Here is a 27,079-nt window from a genome sequence, read left to right as displayed (position 1 = left end):
GACTAAACTTAGGGCATAGAGATCACAATCATAGCCGGGAGTTCATTGGTTAACGTTAAAGCGTGACGTAGTTACACATAGAAACAAGTGGAAGGATCAGCGGCAATGTAAGAGACGCTCGTCCATTTTTGTCATAGTTTGACAACTAGCGATTATTTATGCACTTAAATCCCTCACAGACAGCTAAAACAAAAAATAAGAGAGCAGATTAATGTCTTGTAGCTGAAACAACACAGAAGTTACAAATAGTAACTTGTTCCTGTCGCCTGTATGTGGGCCATGTCAGGTCAACCCAGGTAAAAAGGTAGAACGAGGTAAGACTCCCTCTAATCACTAAACTAAGACATCTGAAGGAAATGATCACATCATTGATGCAGTGTTGAAGAAAATGTAACTTTTGCTTTAGCAAAGGAAATAACATTTTTTGTTTGTTTTTAAAGTCATTTTACAAACACTGAAAGGTAATAGCTGGGAGGGAAATAATAAATAAAAATAGAAAAAAACATTTAAATATACCATTGTCAAAATAATACTGTAGTATCTTTTATTATTATTAAAAACCAACCAATATATTATCAGGGCCAATGTTTGTGAACTTATTACTGACATATTTGTCTGTTGGATAGTAAGTTATAGTACTAAGTATATATAAGTACTAAGTATAGTATACTTATTATACTTATACTTAGTATATACTAAGTATATTATGTTAGATAACTTAGATATTGTACGATATGTCTTTCTCAGATATTTCCACACTTAAATATTGATATCAGCCAAACAGTAACTGCATCTAGTCTAATAATTTGGTTTTCCTGGCCAAGTTGTGGTGACAGCATGCTTTCCTTTCCATGCCCTCTGAAGCTGTGATACTACAAAGTTTGCGTGGTCACTGCTGCGCTGTATTTTGTAACTGAGCTATAAGCAGGACGCAGACTTTTACTGTCTTTGACTCTGGCATTAATTTCTTTCTTTGTCATTTGTGATATCTGTGACACAACATAACACTTCCACACAGTCAGAGGAAGTAAAAGTGTGAGGCCACCACAGATAAAACATGAGGCTTGTGTAGGCTGATATAAGAGTTGTGTGTGCCGCTGAACTGGAAAAAAGAAGCAAATAAAGTCTTTGCATTGAATGGCCAAGTGGGCAGTAATGGGCCTACAACTGACAAAATAGCCTGAGTATTTATTTGCCTATAGAGCAGGGAAGTGATCTCTGATCTTAAATGGTCACACAAGACACATCTGGAGATGTATTGTAATATTAGTTGTAATAATAATAATAAATTTTATTTGTATAGCATTTTTCTTAACAAGGTTACAAATTGCTTTACCGGGAAAAGATGGAAGCAGAAAAAAAAACACTGGGGGGTGGTTAAAATAGTAAAATTGCTGGATTGGGAAGAAAAAATCCAGTGATGTGTGAGCTGCATCTGCTGATCACAGAGAACGCCTGGGTACAAAAGAGGGTCAATAAATCTTTTATATAACTTGGAGCAAGGCCATTTAACGCTTTAAGAGTGATCAATAAGATTTTCAAATCGATACAAAATAAAGTCACGCAGGAGTTATGTGTACAGATTTATTGCCCCGGTTAAAATCTGGGCAGCAGCTCCCTGCATTGATTGGAGTTGGAGAATAGAGGAGCTCAGTCTGATACCAGCGTTCAGTGCATTACAGCATTGAAAGTGTGACAGAATCAAAGTATGCATCTCTGTTTGAATCAGGCGGACATAGAAAACATCTGATTTTAGAGATTGTTTTTTGGCTGAAAGAAGCACGACTGCACAATATTTTTCACAACTACTGCGCCAGGATTTGTAGCAGCCTGCTTCATGTTTTGACTAATGGAGCTGAGCTTGCTGTGAACCAGGCTGGTAGAATTTTTTGGACTGATAACTAAGATCTCCGATTTATCTTGATTTGAGTTTTGTGACGTCCAGCCTTTGACATCCTTGAGGCAGGCAAAGAGATTATTTAAACCAGGGGTTCTCAGCCTTTTGTAACTTGAGGTCCACTCGAGATTGTTAAAAGAATTTTCAAGGACTGCCTCAAATGAGAAAAAAAGACAAAATGGAGAAAAATAACTGGGCTGTGCAGGATTTCACCACATGTAACACACTGTGCTTTTAGCTCTGCATCACTTCCTGCCTTTACAAATCCAAATTTAATGTATTCAGGGTTATATTGTCTCACCACACGCTTTGAAGCTTTTTCTGGTGCAAGGTTTTCTCCCACAACACACATCTAGTTATTAAAATTATACATTTTAATTTGACATTTTTTATCTATGTCACTTCTGTCAAAGTCAAGGCCCGCCAGCCAAGACTGCTCAGCTCCTCATTTTATGAGGCCCACATGGGCTTGCAAAGAGCATAATTTACACAATACCATTCTAAACTGTGGATGTACAGCATCCATAAACTAAATCATTGTCCCAGATTGCATTCTGATTTTTGTTTTCTGGGCACTGAAGGTGTCAGCAGTGTTACTCTAGTCCAGAGGTTGTGGCTAATAACGTTAATAGTAGCAGCATAGCAGAATGCAGTCATTTCATTTGTAAGCAAATACACATTTTCAATTTAAATAATTTTTTGTAGGCTACCAAACAGCAACCTGAAAGCTTTCATTTTCTACCTTTCTACCATTTGTTTATGTAGTCCTAGTCTTAGATTTACAACCGGCTCTGTGAGGGCAACCATAATGCAACCATAATGTGGTTGGTACCACTGCCTCCAGGGTAGGGCTGCACAATATGGCCAAAGTCTTTTATCATGATTTATGAAATTTTATATCATGGTAATGATATGTCTCAGTGGACCTTATACATACAACACCCTAAACAAATTAGCTAGTGTGGCTCTAATATGAATCTTGAATTATATTTGAACACCACTGTAATAGTCTTACTGTAATTCAATACAATAACTAAAAAAAAGGTGCATGAATCATTAATATTATCATAAGAAAGAGGACATTCGCCTGATTGTTTGTTGTCAGCTGTTATATTTGCCCGCTCAGCAGGACTACTGTAAAGACGGATCCACAAATCTGAAACACAAACAATACCTAACATTACTTACACCAATTTTCAGATTGACGTCCATGGAGCTAACCCAAATTCATGATCTTATAATCCAACTGTTCAGTCTGCTAAAAAAAGGGCTGACACATGGCCTGGATGACGGTGACGTCAGTGTTGAGACGTTTTTCGATTGGCTTATTCAGATGGACGGCACGCCTTGACAGACAAATAGTGGTGCAGCCTCTAGTGTGTTGCTAAAAAAAACAAGTAAAAAAAAAAAAACACTCATTATTTTTCTGAGTTTTCTGAAGCAGATTGATGAGTCTGATGATCAGACTGGTGTTGTGTGCTGTCTCTTGGGACCAAATGCATCAAAACAGATGAAAAAGACGACAACATCGTTGTTGAAAAACACTGAAGTCAGTTGCTTTGTTTGCTTGATACTCCATATTATATACATCTTATAAATGCTCTAGATCTGTAGGTCTTTTCGGGTAAACTGGGCTGTCTTTATTTCTGCTGGATGTGCAGACACATCAGCCTGAGTTATCATTTTTTGGGGCATCCAAAAATATTCCCATATCAGAGTCCCCTGAGAAAAACACCACAGCAAGGAAATCAGCAAGAAAATAACACTGCAATCATAAAACCCTACATTCACTGACCACGTTTACATTAAGGAAAACAGAAAACCTGCAAAAATGAGCAAGCAGAAATGCAGATTTGAGCGTGAAAACATTTTTTGACATGCCAGATATGAGACTGCAGCATCAGAAGGAGCTGAGAAGCCTTTTGCATCAGACACAGAGCTCCCTCTGAGCCTCCGTGAGTCTGTATCTCTAAACCATTGACCTTACAAATGAGCACGCTGCATCATTGTGAGAAATGGTGTTTCTGGGCGGTGCAAAGTGGAGTAGAGCACATCAGAGTGCAGGATATCTGAGCACAGCAGAGCACAGAGAGGCAGGCACATCCGCCGCTGGAGGGATCAAATCTGTACCATCTGACGCTCAAGGATTTATGGGTTTAGTCAAAATTGCTTTTCCCACTGTGGAGATTAAGCACCGTAGGATGTTTTCCACTCAGGCCGTAGAATAGCCCAGTGTAGCTGCTGCTGCTGCTGCTGCTGTTTTTCCTCACCTTCCTCTTATCGGCTCCGGCGCTGGAGAAAGGAATGTCTCAGGAAGGCAGAGAGCTCCAAACCCTGGAGGGGAGCAGATTCTGACTGACAGGAGAGAGGAGGTCCGTCCTCTGGGGAATGTGAACCATGCAGGTGGATGCTGTTCTTGTGCTCTTGTGTGTTTGGCTCGCGGGTGCAGCTGGGAAGGTGGCCCAGTCGAGGGGTCACAAGCTGGAGACCTACAAACAGAGCAGGTAATGTCAAAGGAGTTACAAAGACAAACACTGGAAGGCAGGTTTTTTATTGTCTCAACAGGATGTATGACAGGTTCAAATTAAGATCTAATGCAAAATCTGCTCCTCAGTTCTTAATCTTAATTCATGATGTTCTATTGATGTTTTTTGGGGGGTTTACATGATGTTGTCCAGTTGTTTCCTGTGTCACCTGTGCTGCTCCCTCCCCCTCTGAAAACAGACTTATTCAGACAGCAGATTGGAGAGCCGGCAGAGAGAGGGAGACCTAAATCCCCACATCTATTTATGTACTACTGGTGAATGCTGTGTTCTCTTGCCCCACAACTGCTGCTGGCCAGTTAATGACTGTTTTCCCCACTGGCAGCAGTTGTAGTCAATGTCATTTTCAGGTGATTATTTAGGCTAATTGCTGCCTTGTTAATGCGTCCATTGGATTAAATGTTTTTTAGTCGTGACTGAACTAGATCAGAGAATCGTTAAAGCTTCCTCAATTCTACGTAGTATCGATTGAATAGAAGTTTTAAATAGATTTGTTTGGTTTGTAGAATAATCAGTGTTTTATGTTTTAAGAAATGTGACATTTATACTACAAAACTTTTAGATTCAGAACTTAGCATCGTCTTTTTTATTCATGTTTGAAATGCTGATTACTTATAATAATTAAGTTAATTTGAACATCATAATGAGGCACAAAGAGGAAGGAATGTAGGATAACTTAAATATTTTTTTTTACCAAAGTGATGTCAATTATTTGTGCAGCTAAATGTTAATATGCACAGCAAATATGCTGTAAGAAATAAGCATTTATTTCAATACCTGTGGGTACAAAGTACACAATCAATTAATCTGCTCATCATTTCCTTTATTAAGCAACAAAATATATAATCACAAGTTTCCAGAGCCAATGGTGATATCTTACTTGCCTTGTGTAGTCCAACCAACAGCCTAAAACAAATCTATATATTCAGTTTACCACCATGTAAGACAAAGAAACCCAGCAAATGTGCACATTTAAGAAGATTGAATCAGTATTTTTTTTGTTTGATTTTCAAAATAGTTTCAGATAAAATTCCTGTCTACCGACCAATCATTTCAGCTCTAAGAGGAATATTAGATATTTTATTACTTGTAGTGGAAAAATTTTGTTTTTTTACTACAAAATTAGCAATACATGTCTTTGTCTCACATTATAATTGCAAACATGGTCATTATTTCAGTGATTCAGTGACATTTGTAGTGCATATTCAGGCATAAAACACTGATGTTGAGCTATTTAAAATGGTGAATGTTTACAGATACAGCAAAATAGTCACGATTAAAATTTTAGAGAGCATGATCATTGTAATTTGTCAAAAATTAATTTAACGCCTTTGGATGGCTTTGAACACCTGTCGAGAGCAACATCAGACCTGTGAGCAGAGAAATAACATTATTGTTTTCATTATCAATCAATCTGCCTATTATTCTCTTGGTCAGTCAGTTTATCTTTTTTCACATTTTCCATTTTCCAAAAGCCCAAGCTGATGTATTCAAATCAGGGCTGCAACTAACAGTTATTTTCATTGTTGATTAATGTGTTGATTATTTTCGTGTTAGTTAGTTATTAGTTATTTGGTCCATAAAATGGTAAAAAAAAAAAAAAATGCTGATCAGTGTTGCCTAAGGTGCAAAACGATGTCCTCAAATGTCCTTTTTTGTCCTCAACCCAAAGTTTATTATTATAAAGGAGTGAAGAAACCAGTAAATTTTCACATTTAAGACGCTGGAATCAGACAGTTTTGACTTTTTTTCTTATAAAATTGATAGTGAGTAATCAATGATCAAAAACCTTATTTAATAGCTGACAACTAATCAATTAATCATTGCAGGTCTAATTCAAATGTCTTGTTTTATCCAACCAAAAGTTCAAAACCCAAAGATATTCAATTTACTACCACAAAAGGCAAAGAAAAGCAGTAAATCCTGACATTTGAGAAGATTGAACCAGCAAATGTTTTGCTTAAAAAATGACCCAATTGATTATTAATCTGTTGTCAGAATAGTTACTGATTAATTCTCTTGATCGACTAATTGATTTGTCGAGTAATCTTTTCAGTGCTAGGTGGCTCTGAACACATCGGATCTCCAAGACTTCACTCAGAAAAGTCCAAATTAAAGCTGGAAAATTTGCCTGTATTTGATACTTAAAAAATAAACAGAAAAAAAGCACATTTTCTGTCATTTTCTGACTCTTCTCCAGTATTTATATCTACAACTGCAACTACTCTCTTGTGGAAATATCACCGCAGAGTTCGACTGTTAGCCCGAGGCCCCTCAAGTCACAAACTGTCCCTGCATTAATATCTGGTGAAGATGATAAGATTTTCCCAAGCAGGCAAAGTACAACGCTGTGCGCTTCATAATGCTATCAGCGTTGAATGATTTGCATCCACTTAATATATTCAACAAACCCTGTCAAATCATAATCCCTGTGCCTTTAGATACACTATCACTTGTCATGGTATAATATCTGTTGATATTTATAGATCAGAGATGTCAAACAGCAGTCTGCTCACCATTAAAATTCTTATCTCTGTAAGTGAGATAAATGTGTTTGACATGACTGGTCTCAGAGTGCGTACGATTTTATTGAAGGGGCAATTGTGTTAAACAGTGCTGTCGTTTTCAGTCTAAACAATCCTGCATGAAATTACAGTGGTTTAAAGTGATCATCTTAGCCCTGAGGTGATTAAGATCATCATTAAGTATGTAAGTAAGAGGAGCACAATCGTAATCATCTGTAGAAAATCTTCAAAAGACAGAAAGCTGCACTGTAATCTCTAAACACCAGTGTCGCCTTGTTATCAAATCTGCGCTTCACTGCTTTGTTTTTTGTGTTTTTCCCCCCAACTAGTTAAAAGTCTTCTCACATCATCAGCCTTGTCTCGGCTGACACACGGACTGAGAATACAAATCAAATGTAAATCTCTCCTTCCTCTTTTTGGAGGGGGAAAATCTCAATTTACTTATGCAGAAGTCAAACTCTTCTTCTCCCATGTTTCTCATCACTCCACTCCTCCTCTGTTGAGTGTGAAATTGCAAAAGCGGCTGCATGCTGCTGGCGTGGGCTGTGGGAGTTTTCAGTATATTACTTAGATGTTTTTCCACTCGCCGCCTTGAGGAGGAAGAGCGGGAGAGGGGGGATTTGAGTGGGACAGCGGAGTCCCACACAAGAGAACATCTGAGGAGAAAACCTTTATGAGGTTTGAAGGATAATTTAGAGTGGTCGCTGGATGATTCACAGCACACTTTTCTGCTTAATTGAGCTTGTTTTTTCAGATTTTCCTCTTACTTTTGCTTTCTTTCACACTTCCACAAAAACATCTAAAGCATAAAAACTGTGAAAGTAAGTCCTCTAAATGTAACGGCCCCCACAATATGTGGGGGTTCAATGCTAAAATGCAGTAACTAGTCGGCTATGTATAACTTAAGACCAGCATTTGACATGTTTTTTATTTTTGCCATAGGCTTATATATTTTTTAAATGTCTATTTTCAGTGAAAAGAATATGTCAAATGTGCAGTTAAAACAAAACACGACTAAAACCCAATGCAAGTGGTCAATTACACAGCAAAGCAGGAGATCAGCTAATTTGTCAATTATTTTTTCAATTAACTTATTCATTTTGTCACTGACACTTCAGAAAATAGTGAAAAAGTCCTGTTATAATTTTCCACAGTCAGTGGTGATGTTTCACGTGTCTTGTACTGTCCAAGCACCAGTTCAAAACCCCCAAACCAAAATTTTCAGTCTACTATCATGTGCGACAGAGAAAAGCATCAAATCCTCTCATTTGAGAAGCTGCCACCAGCAAAATTCAGCTTTTTTTGCATAAGAAATGTTTATTTGCTTATCATTATGGTTGGAAATCTTGCATTTGCTTTCTTACTGTTACTACTTTTTTTGCTGTTGCTGTGTTTACTGCACAACTGTACAAGCCAAACTGCAGAAACTAGCTAATGTTACATGTTTAATCAAAACCTAAGACCATAATCTGACTTGTTAATATTATTGTGCCATATTTATTTTAACAAAAGATTATATAATTTCAGTGAAAAAAATATCAAAGGCATAAAGTCTTTGGACTGAGCAGGAGAAACAGAACTGCTGATATTCAGTGGGCCGCATATCCCTGGAAGTAAACCAGGAAGCTAATAAACTTTTTTGTGTATGTGCCATGGACTGGATAGGTGCCATCTGGTGTTCAATACATACTTTGCCAAAATGCAGAAACTAGCTATGCTAATGCTACATGTTTAATCAAAACTTACGACCAGAATCTGACTTTTTTATATTTATTTTGTTATTCAGTCCTTTTTTAATTGTAAAATTGAAATGTATAATTTCAATTAATGGAAAAAAAAAAAAAGTGCAGTATAGTGCAGCCAAAACCCAAACTGGTCAAACAATCAGCTAAGGTTGCACAGCTAAAACAAGAGAGCCAAATCAAGCTAGCTGGTGAGACAGCCACTGTACCCTTAAAGCTGAATTAATTTACTTGTCTACCCTGACTATTTCCTGTAGTTAAAAAGCATACATTTGAAGAACTAAACTCTTGGTAGTTTGGTTTGTTAACCCTAAGGCAGCAGCTAAATCCAGGAGGAGGAGTCAGCGTGGGCAGTCTATGGTGAACAGAGGTTACCAGCCCAGTGGGACAGGTACTGTTAGCATCCTAATTTATCAGCCAATACCAGTGCTAGGTAGCTAGCCAGCTTGGTTTGAAAGGTGCATCTGTAATTAATGTTAACTGTGATACTAGCTGTGATCCCGAATTTGGCAAGTGAAAAACTCACAGGGCCAGTGTGTAGGATTAGTGCCGTCTAGGGGTAAGCTTGTAGATTGCAAACACCTTGTCTCATTCTTCCCTTCCAAGGGTGTATGAGAGCCTATGGTGGCTGTAAAACCTGCACAAAACAGGAAAGGCTGTATCTAGAGACTACAATGGACATTTAAAACAAAATGTACTTAACGTTACCAGAATGCAAACTGAAAATTCATTGAAAGAATCAAAGTTCTTGAAGGAAAAATTGACACTATATGGTGGTAGGGACCATTACAAGGCAGCCATGCCCCAAGCATACTTTTTTAAAAATATATATATCTAAATTGAACCATAATTTACCAAATGAATGTCTGTATTGAATAAGACTAAAACAGATTTAAGGCACTTGTACATTGGCTTTGTTTTCCATTATGTCCACTTCTTCTATACAGTCTATGATTCCTGTCAAAGTAATAATAAATGGCTAGTGGATAGTGGGAAAAATACATTTTGTTTTCAGCCTTTATATTCCCTGAAATTCTTTTTGTCTAAAACATAAAATGTAGACACTACATCCTATCCATCTATTACAGGACCCAGTCAGCCTGTAAACTTTAAAACCCTTTTTCATTTTTTTTTTCTGTCATGACTTATGTCTGTTTTTGTAAAGCAGCATACATTAATGTGTCCAGAACAACTTATGCATGAAGCGCAGCTCCTGCTGCATCGCATGCATGTAGGTCCATGGCTGCAGAGCAAAAACAGCATCGGGCCACGCAGAGCAGAGCAGAGCAGAGCAGTGTGTAGACAGGCGGTGGTCTGCTGTGTGGCGCAGGCAGGCAGAGAGGGGGATTGGAGAGGCATTTCTGCCAAGAGGATTAGGAACCAGCTGCTGGATGGATGCAGACAAGTAGCACCCATTCCCCATCAGAGGTCTGCAGCTAGCATCCAGAGAAACCCTCTTCTTACTGTTTCATTTTGCTCTCGTTGTGTTCTTTCTGTTTCTGTGCGGTCCCTCCATCCACCCTGCCTCCCGCTCTCGCTCTCCCCCTCTGTGGTATTTCCTTAATGCATGTCTGTGGTTGTCACAGGGATTTGGTGCTGTCTGTCACAGCATGCTCTACTCTAATAATCCATTTTAGGGGTTTTCAAATTCTTTTTTTCCCTCCCGCTCTCTCTGCTCGTGGCCTGAAAAGGCTGCTTGAAACACAAGTGTCCAGAGACAGCCCCTTGAAAAGTGACACCAGAGAATAGCTGGCTTTCTCTAAAGTAGGCGATGTGATGAGAAAAATGCTCTTTTGCCCTTTGTGTGATTTGTGGATAAAATGTGTGTGATGTAACAGGATGTACTACATCTTCTTAGTGAGAAGTGACAAGTAGAAAAACAAACCAAAAAGACAGAATTATTGTTTCTATTCTAAACTCGGGCTGAACGATTTTGAAAAAATGTCTAATTGCAATTATTTTTTATTATTATTGCAGTTGCAATAGTAGAGGAAATTATAATTTTTACATCATTATTCTCATTTTCATCCAAACGGATGAAATCTGTACCAAACAGATGTTTTCTTAAGTTTGTATAGTATGATGTGTAACCCAGGACATCACTGCAGTAAGACAATGTTTAATTTAAAATAATATTTTGACACATTTTCCCAGAAACTAATATTTCACCTACTGCGATTTGAAATTGGCAGTAGCCCATACTGTGATTTTGATAAAATTTCGCTTAATGGTTCAACCCTTCTCCAAACCCATGTAGAATAGATTTAGGGTTGAAAATTAAACAGTTATTTCTTTCAAAATAAAAGCTGCAGCTAACTTTCATGATGCTGGCCTCCATAATTTCCCTGAGCCCAAGGTGACATATTTAAATAACTTGTCCAAGCAAGAAATTTTAATATTTCCCAACAAACAGCCCAAAGATAAAGATATTCAGTTTTACAAGCATGGAAGCTGTAGTCAGTTTTTGGCCTTTTTTGCTTCAAAAATTCCTTGAACAATTATCAGAATAGTTTAATGTTCTGCATAAATGATTAAAATACTGATCATTTTCACTCTACTCAAATGGATCATATGGTATATTTAGAACTGCTGCCATATGTGACAGATGTTCACATTTATTTATTTATTTATTTATTTATTTATTTATTTATTTATTAATGTTAACTATCAGAATGCGAAGAGAGACCAGGATGGATGGGGGTGGAGGTCACAAATCCGGAAGGTGAGTTTTATGAATCTTTAATTAAAACATTATCAAAGTAATATTGATTCTTTTGCTAATCCATTTTGACATTAAAAACTACATATCCCTGAAGGCTCAAATGTCTTTCTTTTTTTTCCTTTTTGTTTCACAGCCCAATTTACAAACGAAGCCCAGACATGACGAAATCTCCAATGACAAAATCTGAGCAGCTGCTGAGAATAGACGACCACGATTTCACCATGAGGCCGGCATTTGGAGGTCAGAAAATAAGCCCAACTTTAGATTTAAGTATTTTAAATAAAAGTGTTTTGCTTGTATAATATTGGGACGCTGTTGAGGCTGCCTGCTCAGTCATTAAGTGTAGTTGGATAAGATGTGTGGTCATTGGTTTGGGACAAACCGTCCTTTAAGCATTAAGCTCTTAGAGGTCTTAATGACACGTCCATGCAAGCTGTGCTGCAGTTTCCAATTGCAGCTCAGTTCTGTACGTCACAAGGATGATGAGACATGTCTTTTGCATATATTAGAGGGATTTGATGTCAGCTTTTTGGACTGTGGGATTATACTGAGATAAAGGAACACAAGCTTTTGTTTTTACTAGAAAATAGTAATGGAATATATATTCCTAATCTTTTCAGGACTCTTTATCTTTTTATTCATCTTTTGAGGCACATAAACAAACAAGAGATGCATTTAACTCAAAAACAGTCAGGGGCTTTCACGTTGAGCACAGAAACACGTGCTTGCTGTTTTTTTTTGTTGTTTTTTTTTTAAATCACATGACAATCTGCTGCAGAAAACACACACCCTCAGTGACCCTCACAGACCCGTTGCTTTCCCACCATCAAGTGCATCGCAGCTGGAAGTGGAAAACAGAGCTGGATCGCATCCACGGCTGCATCAACTTATTGTGACCTAATTGTATTTGTGTACTATTTGAGGATGATGATGCTGAGTATAGAGGCTGAAATAGGTCAAAAGTAGAATCCCAGCCAGACCGACAGGGTCATGGCACAAACACTTTGTTCTGTGTTTGTGTGACTCATTGTTCTTTTTGGAAACGTGGTTTTCAACACAAAAATGTTCGAACAGTCTCTGTGAAGGTCATGTTGACGTTTCTACCCTGTGTCACGCCCAAAACCAGCTGCAGAAAACAATATGGAAAGACCTCTTAACATTTCATCAGTAATTATTACTATTAGTAATTTAGTTTTTACTAGTGGAAATTAATTTCAACATGTCAAAATAACATTTTTTGACATTTTGACATGGTGAAATGTTAATTTAGAATATTAGTAAAACAATTTTGACATATTACAACTTATACTTTAAAATGTAAACTGTAAAAAAGTTGAGAAAACTCATTCAAGTCAACTACCTTCAATAGATTTTTGAGTTTTGAAATAAACTAAACAAAAAACTTTTGCTGACCTAGAATCTTTTGTTGAGACAATTTACCTTTCTTCTTTGGATAAACATGATCCTTGAATTTTGGAAAAAACCCAGAATTGTCTTTCAGGACCTGTACACAGTGAGCTGTGAACCTGATTTGTGATCATTTATTGCTTGAAAATTAAATTGTTGCCATTTAAACTATTAAATTATTAACCATTATTCATCTTCACTTCAGTTACAGCTTTTATATATACTTTTTTTTGGTGGGGGTTAAAATTCAAAAGATTCAAGAAGAAAAGTGAAGGATCTCAACAAAACAGGATTAATTGGTAAAACTTTTTCAAAATGTAAGAGTTTGAACTTGAGTCAAAAGTCAAAAATCTATTAAAGTAAATTGCCTTGAAATTTTGAATTCTCTCAACTTTTTTTGTTGTTACAGTGTAAAAAAAATACATTTTGAATAGTCAAAAATGATTTACAGATATCTTTAACTATTGATATCTTGCCCTAATTAACATTGTCATTTTAGATATCTATGTCATTGAACATATTCACAATTTTTACTAGTTAAAATTCTTTTTTTGATATCTAAAATTCAATTCGACCTGTTCTAAAAGGATATCTGTGGATATCTAAAATATAATCATATTAATTGTAATAATTTAATTTTGACTCGCCAGAATTTAATTTTTTAAAACGTAGAATTCCATTTGTGATATTTTTTTAATGGAAATACAGTTCTATCTACAATGAACATTTCCACTACTGAGAATTTAGTTGTTAATATCAGTAATTTACATTTTAACAAGCGAGAATTAAGTTGTAGCTATCATTAAGTAGAATTGCCCCATCCTAAGGCCCGCCCCTTTTCTGTAGTTGTGCTGAATTTGTTTATGTTTAAAAGAAAATTCTTCATATTTTGAAGATGGTTAAAAGTTGTTGTCGGCAGACCTGTAAATACGACATATAGCCACACCTTAAGTAAGCTAATGTTAAAATATATGTCGCTTTTACAGGTCCTCCCGTAACATCTTTCAAACATCTTTAAATTTTGGTTTTCTTTTCAGCATAGATGAGCCTAAAATGTAGCATAAATACAGGAAACAGGAAGGCGGGGTTTAGGAATGGGCAATTGTTGATCTCTGCAATTACTATTACTGCTACTGATTAAATGTTAAAAAGGCTTGTCATGATGCACACTCAACACGCTTTTATGTTGAAAAATAACACTTCTACATTCGCTTTCATTTCCTTTTTCTTTCAGGTCCTCCAATTCCTGTTGGAGTCGATGTTCAGGTTGAAAGTCTGGACACCATCTCAGAGGTGGACATGGTAAGTATGAAACAGCTTTTGGGTATACTTTTTAAAATCATGTGTTACAGGTGACAAGATAAAATACCAGTGGTGGAAAATAAATATGGTACTTGAGTAACTGTACTTAAGTTAAGTGCAGTTTTGTGGTGCTTGTGCTGGATTATTTCAATTTCCTGTTACTTTACTCTTATACTTCACCACATGTCTGGGGAAATAGTCTACTTTTTAATTGCCTTAATTCATCAGACAGCTAAGATTACAAAGATTTGTAAGATTTTACAGTAAAAAACCTGATAAAATTATATAAAATACAGCGTATTATTAAAGATTGAACCAATGGTTCTCAATTATCTATATTTTTGGCTAGTTTGGCCAAAAAGTTTGGGCTCATTGTCATATTGTAGATGTCTATTAATTTTATTTATTTATTTTATTTGAAAGGGTCCGTGCACATAAATGTTACCTTTTGATGAATCATACCAGATTGTAGCTTTAAGCCAATTCACATCTGTAGTCCCTTGGCAGGTGAAAAGAATGAAACAGCATAATAATACAGTTTAAAGATATCCAAAAAACACACAAGACATGCAATACTAAGCTACGCACAATAACACATCACAAGATAGAATTCAAGGTCAGTGAGTTGAGAGCTGAGCAGCTTCTAACAGACTTTTTAAGTTGATTTTGAAAGTGCTGACAGAGATGCAGCTCCTCACATCATCAGGCAAGATGTTCCACTGATTTGTGGTTTTTGCAGAAAAAGCTGATTGCCCAAATACAGTGCAGCGAAATGGTATGTTATAGTCTTATAGACTGGTTAATCTTAAAAAAGTAACATATTGGAAATGTTATAGATCAAGCACAACTTTGCAAGTAATCTAAAATTCTAAGCTCACTACATTGTATTTCTCCAGTACCCTGCAGCAATTAACATGCAGTGACTATTTATTTGGTTTTAGGGTTTGTTTGTAAAAGGATTCAAGAGGTCTCATGGGTGTTTCACCAGCCTGCTCCCAGCATGTAATGCATTTATACAAATGGGAAAGTAAAGCATGCATAAATGTCTTGGCTGCATCCAGAGAGACATTATATGTGTGATATTTACCAAGTTGGACTTTGTGGTTTCAACCATTTTTTGTTACATGTTTGTTAAAGTTTTAGAAAGTTTAGGATCAATATCATGCCAAGATGTCTCTGTGTTAGTCTGCAGCTCCATCAAAGACAAACTTTCCTTTTAAACCTCTCTCTGGGGTTCAAATGATCCAGTATTTCACAAAAAAGAAAAGTCTGGCCTTTACTTTGGGAACCACTGGACTAAACAACCTTTATTTATATAAAGCACATAAACTAGCTCAGTTTCGACCAGCTACAACAGTAAAATACACCTGAATGCATCAGAAGGAATAATCTAATAATGTTATATACAATAATATAGCAGTCACAGACCCCACTATGACCCATATATGGTGAAATCTATGATAGCTGCACATTAAGATATCAAATCTGAAGCATATCTTATCTCAGGATTGGAGACACTTTGACACAATCAGCGTAAAGATATTTTTCTGATATGATGTATTTTGAGTAGTTTAATGACAGAGTGATGATTGGCTACAGATTTTGTCATCTTCTAGCCAAATGTATGCAGTGTTAGATGTATCTGGACATATGAGGCAAATGCTGGCTTAGTATGTGACCTTGTACACCTTCTTGCAAGAATTTTAAAAAAGACATCTGGTTTCGGGGGTATTTTATGCATTTACTACTAAAATATCAAAGTCCTTTCTCCGCCACTGTAGAACTCTCTCTTTTCTTCCTATAGGACTTCACCATGACACTGTACCTGCGTCATTACTGGAAGGATGAGCGACTGTCGTTCCCGAGCACCAACAACCAGAGCATGACTTTTGACAGCCGCCTGGTGAAGAAGATTTGGGTTCCTGACATGTTCTTCGTCCACTCCAAGCGCTCTTTTATCCACGACACTACAACAGATAACGTCATGCTGAGGGTTTACCCCGACGGCAACGTCCTCTACAGTCTCAGGTAAACACGACAGCAGGATCCTGTTTTGTCTTAACTTCGAAGACAAAGGCCCAGAATCCTAGAGAATAAATGACCCACTACTTTCCAAAAAAGGTAAACATACAAACAAGACCAAAAAGTATGTGTATTATCTGCTGAAACAGATCCACAATCCATCCAACAGGATAGCAAATACCCACATAATTCAGATTTCTAGCTGAGCATAAGGAAGAATCTGCTCAGAGGCAATGTACATTTATTTTATTTATTCATTTTATTTTGCTTAGATTTATTCATCACTGAAAAAGAGTCTATTTTCCTGTAAAAAAAAAAAAAAAAGAAAAACTTTTTACAACATGACAAATACTCAAAAACAACACCAGAGCACATTGAATGACAAGATGACACACTGGTCATTAGAAATAGCTAAAGGTCACTGCTGATTTGCTTTGATGATTTTCACAGCAGGTGATGCATTTTGTGGAACAACACTTCTCTATAATTTCATAATTATAATCGGTGTAGCAGATGAATGTGACAGTCAGAGTTAATCAGACGAGGAAACCAAATGCTTGTGATTTTTGTCAATTCTCTGCAGGGACTTTCTAACCATAATTTAATCAGACACATCATTTCAAGGTTCGGGGACAATTTATTTCTCATTTGACAACACAGTTGTAGTCTACACAAGAAAAAAAAAATTTTTTTTCACACATTCATGAAAAATTTCCACTAAAGTAATAAAATAAAGCAAAAAAGGTGCGTGTATGCATGTCAGTCTGCATGATGACTGAAGAGTCCATGCTATGAAGGCGGAGTGAGATCGAGGAAAGCCCAAGACGAAAGCCAGAAAAAATGAAAATCTGAGAGATCAAAGCACAATACAATACAGTATAGGATGAAACAGTCCAGTATTATTAGTTCCCTGGTTGACACTTGTTCCTCCTAGTATGATCAGGAAACTGACTTCAAATCTCTGAGGATGAACATTTTTGCTATGACCATACCAAACATGAGGGCTTGTTGTAATGCAGAGGGAAAAGTTAAACATAATGAGATCAACCCAACATCACAAAAAGACTTCGAGGGATCTAAAGGCCAGAAAAGTTGTCCTAGAGTCCTGTTGTCTGGCAGGTAGCAGAGAGAAGGAAAGATTCTGTGGTCTTGGAAAAGTGCAACCAGTGGATGCCCTTAAATTGAGTGAGTTCAAGTCTAGCATTGATAGAACATGCTTTAATCCTGTCCAACCCTTTTGCCCATAACTCATCCGAAATATCTACACCAGTATCCTTAATCCATGCTGCATTAATGTGGAGAAAAGAGCTTGTTAATGTGGAGATCCTTAATTGTAGACAGGCCCTTATCTTACCTGAGTTTGAGGACGGGAGCTGCTCTGCAGTCTGGCAGCATGACAGCAGATATTTCTGTATCTCTTGGGTGAACAGGCTGTTGCTGTTGCTTTTAATATCCTTTGGATTCTGTGCTGGCACCTGACCTCACTGATATCACTGACAGTCTGTAGATGGCTACCACTGATGTCCTGGGTTCTGCTCTATGAGCGTCATATTTACCAGACAGTGTGGCATCAGGACACTTGAAGGGGGAAATTGGGGTGAAAGGGGCAGAGGACGGGACCCTGAAACTCAATTTCCTTCCATTTGTTTTGGTCAAATCACAAATCAGCCTGTATAAAAAATGTGAATTTCGCCTTCACCCTTGCTGTTAGTTGAGGAAGTTGAATTACAGTGTATGTTTTTCTTTGCCGTTTTCTCCTGCAGAGTTACTGTCACAGCCATGTGCAACATGGATCTCAGCCGCTTCCCTCTGGACACACAAACCTGCTCGCTGGAGATCGAAAGCTGTGAGTGGATTTATTGAAAATAGGAACAAATACTTCATCAAGTTGCCATCCATCCATACTTTTATTTATATATCAGCTTGCAAGAGCACCAGGTCCCAAAATGCTTCAAAATATAAACAAGACAACAAAGAAGAGACAGAGCAATAGACATTAAAAGCTGACAACCAGTGAAAAACAAAAGACAAAACAAAAATAAACAGAACAAATGGGTCTTAAGATGTTTTTTTTAAAGGTGTTTACAGTGTCTACAGATCATAAATCCAATGGGAAAGACTTCCGAAGTGTGCAGCCTCAAAAGCACAGCCTCCTTTTGTCTTTAGCCTGGAGCGGGAAACAATCAACAAACTCTGATCTTAGATTCCTGCTGGTATTATATGCTGCAGTAGCTCTTTTCATTTTTTTTGCCTTTTTTATGCCTTTATTGGATAGGACAGCTGGAGGTGTGACTTGAAACAGGGAGAGTGAGAGGGGGCGACAACATGCAGGCTGGAAATGCATGCACCCACAGCTGCAGCAGGAGACATGGGGCGCGAGCACAAATAAGCTACTGGAGCCGCCCCTGCAGTAGCTCTTTAATGTAGGCAGGTCTAAATGTGATTACAAGAATCTGGACTGTAAAGACATCAGGTCTGGTGTTACGTGAGGCCTTTTGGAAGACTTCATCAAAAGCTTGGCAGCAGCATTTTGAACCACTCGTGAGCCATTTAGGGATGTCTTGCTAAGCCAGGTGAAAAGATAATTGCGGTAATCAACGCGGGAGGAAATAAACACATGTATAAATGGTGCACAGATTGCAATAACATTTCAAAAGGATATTTATGGTTCACGCAGTGTCTTGATAAAGTTCTGACTTTTCATGTAGCACAACCATCAGGTCTAAGTTTCCTCTTCTGGCCAATGACAAAGCATCAGAAAAACTAATGCTTGGATTTACGTGAAATGTGCATATTCATAGTTCCCAAGGTTTGGAAGATACATACTTTACATATATTCCAGTCTTTCTGTCCTTTCTTTTAACACCATCAACGTGCCTTTATTTAACTTTATTTATTTATTCAACTAATCTGCTTTCAGAACTAAGATGTTATAAAAATAATCTCTAGAATATGTGCCCTACTGTTCATTTCAAGATGTTTCTGGTGGAGTGCCATGTCCGCCCACTGAGCCCTGTTAATCAGTATGAGTAAATTTTAAATCCTTAATGACAAACAGTTTACTCTCTTTTTTTTATGGATCTGACAGTTGGCATCTTCGTTCTCCATAACTGCTCACCAAAACTTTGCTCTACACTCCATAAGAATAATTAATGTAACACAGAACATGATACTGTGATACAGTCGCACCAAGCACAGACACAAAAAACTTTATATACTTTTTATTATAAAGACAATAGAAATATTTTAACATTAGAAATGTGGTTGTTCACCCTTTAACATTGCAGACCACCTTGGGACACGCCTCAGAGGAATTGTGAACCTGCATGTGTGCAAATAAATTAGTGATCGGCACATCCACAGTGCAACCATGATTAGATGATATGAAAACAGAAATGATCACCCGTCTCTAATTTAATAAGCACATTTTCTTTTCTATTTTAGACACTATAGGGCCCTTCCTCTCGTGCCCTCCTCAGGCCAACGTGTCAAGTTTAATCACCAAATATCTCATGAAATCTCAGATATATCATGCCATGAAAGTTTCTGAGCCAACGCACATGGCCTTAATGTTAAGACCTTCTCCTCTAGCATCAGCCCCTCAGCTCCTCTATTAGTGAGGCTCAAAATCAGAGGGTGTAATAGACATTGGAGTCTCAAGGGACTGCTGGAGGTGCTTTACGAGTCTTGTCTTGTTAAATCTCCTGTGTCACACACTTTGTTCACATTAACTCCTAACTAATTCACACAGATTAACTCACTTCTTCTCCTCTCCTGTGCAGACGCATACACAGATGACGACCTGATGTTGTACTGGAAGAAAGGCAACGAGTCCCTGAACACAGACGACAGAATATCTCTGTCCCAGTTCCTCATCCAGAAATTTCACACCACCACCAAGCTGGCTTTCTACAGCAGCACAGGTGCTGTAATCCCCAACATGAACATTTTTAATACATACAGTAAATTGAGCTGATTATGCAAATTGTCCATATGTGTGTATCATACATGTAATAACTACATCACAATTCAATTACAACTTCAATGCATCTCATTTTACTTCATAAGCCTTTTCCAACTAAAGGATAGAGTCTCCCTTTCATGAAACTGGTGTCCTGTGAATGTCACATCAAAAAGTCTGCACTAATATTTAATCCTTTCTGCGAAATGAAATGAATCAAACTACTGCAGACCACTTGTATGTTGCTGGAAAGCCACTGTGAAAGCTGTGCGGCCTCCTTATAACCACATGTCACATTCCAGTTCAGAAGAGCGACCTGAAGCATAAAAAGGATTTCATGTCCTATCTCTTACTGCCACAATAGCTGGGAACCCCTGCTTCAAGTGTTTGCACGGTGCATCAGCAGCTAACATGTAACAATGTGGGTGTGTAATGGTGATATTTCTTCTTCCCAGGCTGGTACAATCGTTTGTACATCCACTTCACCCTACGGCGCCACATCTTCTTCTTCCTGCTGCAGACCTACTTCCCTGCTACTCTGATGGTCATGCTATCCTGGGTGTCCTTCTGGATTGATCGCAGAGCTGTCCCTGCCAGGGTGCCACTAGGTAGGATAAAGAAATATACTGTAGCTCTACAAAAATGTTTGAGAAATTGAAATGTGGGGAAGCAGGGTAGCATGCAGTGGCACCCAGTCTCTTTGTAAAACAAAATTAAAGGATATATGCTTTTTGTTTTCTTGCCAGACATTAGATAAAAGATTGATATCACTACAAGATAAGTACACACACAGAACTTGCTTGGTCTCTTTTTGTGGTGCAGGGACTCACATCCCCCAATTTAAAAGAAAAAAGTCAATTCCCATACACATTTATCACCGCTACATAGATTTATATAAGAAAGTTCTGATGTTTCGGTCAATATTATGATTTATATGTTTTGAGAAATATTGATATACTCATGTCTGAATGTAAATACGAAGCTACAGTTAGCAGCCACTTAGCTTAGCTTAGCACAGAAAAAACTATGTCAGATTAAATAATACACATTAAGATTAGGCAGCACAAACTAAAAAAATCATTTGTCCCTTCTTTGATATTTAGCATTGGTTTATTATCTTCCAAGCTCAGACACAAAAGTTCTCATGTGACTAAACGGTTTGTGTGTTTTTCTCCAGGCATCACCACAGTGTTGACCATGTCCACTATCATCACCGGGGTCAATGCCTCCATGCCGCGGGTCTCCTACATCAAGGCAGTGGACATTTACCTCTGGGTCAGTTTTGTGTTTGTCTTTCTGTCGGTGATAGAGTATGCGGCAGTCAACTACCTCTCCACCGTGCAGGAGAGGAAAGAGAGGAAACTGAGGGAGAGAGTAAGTACATTTTTCTCTGTGGTTGTTAATGATACATGTGGACACCCTTGATTGCCACATTGATTTTTTTTTTTTTTTTTTTGAGCTAATTTTTAACCAAAGTGTTCTAAAGACAAGGTGTCCTCTTTGCAAGGGAGTGATGAAATCACATTTCAATTTACACAGAGAGTAAATAATGAATGTGTGACTGACTTTATTCCTTTTTTATGTTTTGCAAGTAAATTTAAAGAGGCAAATGTTGCTCTGATGTTTCTCATAAATTATTAATTCAAACAGTTTGACTCTGCAACAAATATGTTTGTTGTTTGATTCAGTTTCCCCCCTAAATTCCACTCCCCACATGCTGTAGCTCTGGAGCTGTGCAGGGACATAAGTTCTTTATAGTTTTAATACTTAAACCCTGTAACAACCACCACACATCTTGTATTCTGTTGTGCATTGTACCTGGATTATCAGAGCAAGAACAGCAACTGGGCTATGCTAATTTTTAATAATTAACAGTCTATTTGCACCTGGGTGGGAATAGCCCCACAGCAGCTACTTCACTATTTACATCCATTGTTGGCTAATGACACTTGGGTACTAATAACATCTGGTTTTTGTAGGTGCATTATTAAAACTTGCACTAGTATTGTGCAGACAGTCTCTTCTTTTTCTTCAGGGCATTCCTTTTAGGTATGCCCACCATCACCAAAAACACAAGGTCAATACTTATATTACACTTTCACATTTACATACATTTTCCTTTCACTAGCAGTCTGTTAAAGGCAAAAATCTCCACTCTTGATATGGATGTCCAGTCAGTGCTGATGGTAAATGTAGTCATTTGAAGCAATGAATTCCTCAGTGCTGCTATATTGACCAAGAAGACTGAGTTTTCCTGCTCATAGAGCAGTGCAGCTGTACTTAAACATACCAGGATGCATTGTAGGTGAACTTTTGACTTCCACACACACATTGCCATGTTATCACCACCCTAACCTATATCTATCTTGTTGAGTGGTAGATGTTAAAAATACTAATCTAGCATGGCCCCTGGCTACTGGAGAAGAGAAATTCAACCTGAAATAGTTCTTTCTGCATCCAGTGACAACTGTGGATGCAGGAAGAACAGTAGGAGAAGTCAGTGTGATACTGACTGTTTTCTCAGTCAGTATCACACAATATAGACTGGGCATCCACATTAAAATTTTTGCTTATTGACTTATCTGACTGAGGTTTGCGTCAGAAATCTATGACCCCAAATGACCCCTGACCATGGCAGCAGTGCTGTGTATTGACAAGCCATGGTGCTGTCCATGGTGCTGAGGTAGCATTTTTAACTGCACCTTTCTCTCTCTGTCTTGCCCTCCTGTCATTTTCGTCTTGGGGAGATTTAAAAATTCAGAACCTAAAGAGTCTTCCATGAGTCACTTTGCTAATGGCTGGTCACTAGTGGCCATCTACCCTGTTAATTAACAAATCGCCAACTGCTATTACCATATTACAAATTACGTGAGCAAAAATTGATATGCAATATATCAGTCTCTTACTCATTGATCAAACATTTACTTTTGTCCTCCATGTTTCTGTGTGTGTGACAATGACTTGGCAAATTGTGAACAAAAGTTTTTAGCAGACTTTCTGAGTTGTGGTTCTGAATTTTTCCAGCTGGGAGCTAATTTTTCAGATTATTCCACCACCGTGAATGCAGGATTACTATAAACCTTTTATCATTTTACAGCTCTTTATAGGCTGATTTAAATTCAATTGTATTTATCTGTAATAGCTGCAAATAAGAAAAGACTTTCTCATTAAAAGCAGACAGACGCATTAATAACTCTCTAAGTCAACACGAGACAAGGCTGACCTGATTTTACATTAAAATATTTTACACATTAAAATATGCCTAAACTGGTAGAAACATGAATTAATAATTTATGTGCATCCCCCCAAAAACAGATAAATATTTTCTAAATTGGCTCATTTTATGCTCTCAGGGCTGTGGCAAATTATTTCTGGGACTACAGCTTGCGTACTATATTGCTATTCTTCATCTGCCAAATGCTGCAGCATATGGAGCCAAATTGCCCACGTACCCCGAGGAGCATTTCCAGCACAAACATCCTTCTATGAATGTTTCATGCCAAAGTTATTTAAATGCCCTGAATGTGCAGAAAAATAATAAACATTTAACAGACTAATGTATTTATGTTCTTGTTTAGTTTGTTTTATGACTTACAGAAAGACAGTGGCATTTACAAAAAGCAGACTTCAAAGTGTCTTCTTGTTTCCTTCTCTAGCTGCCGTGTACGTGTGGCATTGGCAACCCGGATGAGATGATGATCGACCCCCAGATCACTGGCTACGGGTCTATGGATATGAACACCACAGGGAATTATGGGATGCCAGAGAATGGCGGGCGCCAGGAGCGCATGATGGCGCAGGTGGCACTGAATGACCCGCAGATCACAGGCCAGGTGAAGCCGTCCAGAGGATACGTGAACATTTGGATAGACACCCACGCGATAGACAAGTACTCACGGGTTGTGTTTCCCGGAGCGTACATCCTCTTTAACATCATCTACTGGTCCATCTATTCGTAATGTGGGATGCAGAATTAGATCCTCCGTGGGAGTCGTCCATGATTTGACTCCAGGAGCTCGACTCGTTTGTGAACGAGCGGGAAAATAAATGCTTGCATTTGATGCTTTTCAGGCAGAGAAACTGCTCATAAGATGCATGGGGACCATTGACAGATTGGTGACCATTGCCTTCTTGACCCAGCCACTTAAAACTGAAGAGTTTAAAAATGACAAACAGGACAGTTACCGTCGCTGGTTTCGTCACTCCATCAGATCTTTGTGGTTTCATGTTGTAACTGTAGTGCTGTTGATGGAAAGACATTCAGATGTTGTCGTCGCCTGAGGACTTATTGCGCAGAGAGACGCACAAACATGGACCTCTGCAGTGGTGCAGTTTAACTCAGCTACATTTCAGTTCTTGATGCAGTGACTCTTTGACCACATTTTCAAAACTGAAAATGGACTTCTGACTTTGCCAGCATTTGGACAGATTTCTTCTCCTTTGCTCATGAACTAGACTTGACAATCAGTGAAAATTTTAAAAACTTTTAAGGAATAGTTCTATTTATTTGCTTTCTGGTGGAAAGTTAAATGAGAAGATTGGACCGACTCCCACATCTGTCTGTTAAATATAAAGCTACACTCAGCAGCCAGTTAGCTTAGCTTAGCACAAACACTGTTAACAAGGGTAAACAGCTTGCCTAGCCTAACAGCCTAGTTATATATTGTTTGTTTGTTTGTGTCTGTGCAAAAACTGACATATGAAACCAACAGTTTGTTATTTATAGGGGGTTAAGTGCTGGGATATTTCTTTGCTGGTAGGAGTAACTTTCTGCAGCCTGTTGTACCAACAGTTTTCATTAATTGCAACCATTTTGTAACCCAGTAATCCAGTAGAGACCTAATTTATCAATTATATTACAGTATCACATGGTGATGGAATTCTGTCTTTTATTTTTGATTGACCACTTGCCTTGAAACTAGTTAGCCTATGCCCAAAGTAATCGTGGTGCAACCAATTTTAGTAGCATATTTAATAACAAATTAACTAGTAGTTACTAACAGATGTAGTGCTGTAAGTCCCTATGACATGTACCTGCATGCAAATTATGCCCCTTTTCAGGTCATGTAGCTGGTGCAGCCCTGTGCAGGAGTTTTTACTGTTTGCTCAGCAAGAAATATTCTGGGACATAATTCTTCATAAAGTGGCAACTTTTGGTTTTACAGTTCTTGTTTGGATTAAACAAACAAAACACAACATGCAAATTAGTGAGTTTTAGACATTATTACCTTTGGACTGGCTAGTCAGGCTAGCTGCTTCCATTTGTTTCCAGTCCTTATGCTAAGCTACGCTAACCGCCTCTTGGCTGTAGCTTCGAATTTACAGTACAGAGTACATGAGAGTGGTATCAATCTTCTCATCTAACCCTTGGCGAGAAAGGTGTCATTTCCCAAAATATGAAACTATTCCTTTAAAAAACTGATAATCGGATTAAGTTTTCCTTTTGCAGCACGTTGATATGATTCAGTATGTTACATTTTCTTGTGATCTTTGTACCAATGCCATTATTTTGCTGTCAAGCTACTTACTGCACTGCATTTGTGTAATTTGACAAAGTTTAGTAAAAAGGCAAAATAACGCAGTCTATTGAAAATCACAAATGTAAAAAATATATGTTTAGTAAATCCCACACACTGATTATGGTATTGACTTTTTTAAATGTCCTTATTTCTTCTTTTTTTAAAAAAATACAACTGAAGCTCATTTCCTCTGTTTGGTGTTGTGAGGCTTTGAGGTTCACCGTGACATGTTAGTTGCTAGTTTTATTGTCTTTTTCAGCTTAAAACACACTTTATACTTCGTTTGGAAAAAGATATATTAAAAATATCTTTCGATCAAACACACAGATATTAAATTAAAGTCTGGAAAAATGTTATATATGGGAAAATGTTTAATAAATGTTTTGTTTTCTGCTAATGTGAACATTATTTTTGCAGGTGCTGAACAAAACAGTTACAATACCATTTTAAGTTTCCTCCATGTAATACACTTAGTTTGTACAAACTGAAATGGACTGAGATGCATGGCTGAATATTGCTTTTTTTTTCTGAATAATGCTTCTGCAGACGTCAATTAAAATCAACAAAAAACACAAACAACAGACACTTGGTGTCAGTTGAAGCATTTGGTGACATTTTTCTGTTATGACCTCTAAATTTTTGGTCCCAAATGTTCTATCTCATTTTCCTACCCTCTAATACAGTATATTTAAACGGTGCTGGAGGATAGGCTTTCACAGCTATTATGCATTGGATTGCTACCAGCTCTCTCTTCTCTCTCTGGCACAGGTCTGATTACTGATGAGCAACATACCAAATCATATAAACTGCATATTCTGTAATACCATTATCTGCTCACATGTGATGTAAAGGGATATAGTATATATATTACATTAAGCCTATTTCTTGAAACTATTTTTCTGCTTCCCTAAAGGCAAAATGTGGATTATGTTCACAAATGCCTCTATCATTTTTAAATGTTTGTTTATATCCAAATAACATCTCAAAGGGTATTGTGACAATTTAAACTTCACCTTTCAAAAAACATGAACAAAGGCACCACATGAAAAGGACAAAACATCAAAAAGATGTCCACAGCTTGATTTTTCCACCACATCTGTGACCTCTCAAGGGAAGCCAAGGTTTATAGTCGACCTGTGTGCGGGTGAAAGCGTGCCCAGAAATCGAAATATGTAATGGGAACTCAAAGTATTTGAGCAGGTCAGAAGTTAGATTCTGCTTGAATACCGTTGGTAGGATTATTTAGTTAAGTTTAATTTAGGCATTTCAAGAGAAAGGACTTCAAATCAAGAGAAAGTTTTAGGCTTATTTTAACTGTTGTTCTTAATGCAAAGATAGGAAAGATGTTAGAGTCCAGGGGCCATATTCCACAAACTTTCTATTTTAAGTTATGAATGATATGTTAATGATATGAGGAGGATATCATCCAATTTGGTATT

At 37.6% G+C, this 27,079-nt stretch overlaps 1 protein-coding gene across 2 annotated transcripts; it reads left to right on the top strand.

The window, feature by feature from the left end:
• The first annotated feature begins 173 nt into the window (after positions 1-173).
• LOC146310810 (gamma-aminobutyric acid receptor subunit rho-1-like) lies at positions 174-26,223 on the top strand. 2 transcript variants are annotated; one of them, XM_084742062.1, is made up of 10 exons: positions 174-314; positions 11,379-11,429; positions 11,563-11,669; positions 14,071-14,138; positions 15,943-16,166; positions 17,924-18,006; positions 19,943-20,083; positions 20,577-20,729; positions 21,299-21,495; positions 23,778-26,223. In XM_084742062.1, exons 2-10 carry the CDS (start codon positions 11,380-11,382, stop codon positions 24,078-24,080), a joined length of 1,326 nt encoding a protein of 441 aa, XP_084598188.1. In that variant the 5' UTR covers positions 174-314; position 11,379; the 3' UTR covers positions 24,081-26,223. The 2 variants fall into 2 exon arrangements, with proteins under 2 accessions (XP_084598188.1, XP_084598187.1); XM_084742061.1 differs by lacking the exon at positions 174-314 and adding an exon at positions 3,963-4,401.
• The last annotated feature ends 856 nt before the right edge of the window (positions 26,224-27,079 follow it).

This window comes from Lutjanus erythropterus, chromosome 18, assembly GCF_056507025.1.
Source record: "Lutjanus erythropterus isolate fLutEry1 chromosome 18, fLutEry1.hap2, whole genome shotgun sequence".
NCBI classification, from domain to species: Eukaryota; Metazoa; Chordata; class Actinopteri; order Lutjaniformes; family Lutjanidae; genus Lutjanus; species Lutjanus erythropterus.
This window is presented reverse-complemented; position numbering and strand designations above follow the sequence as displayed.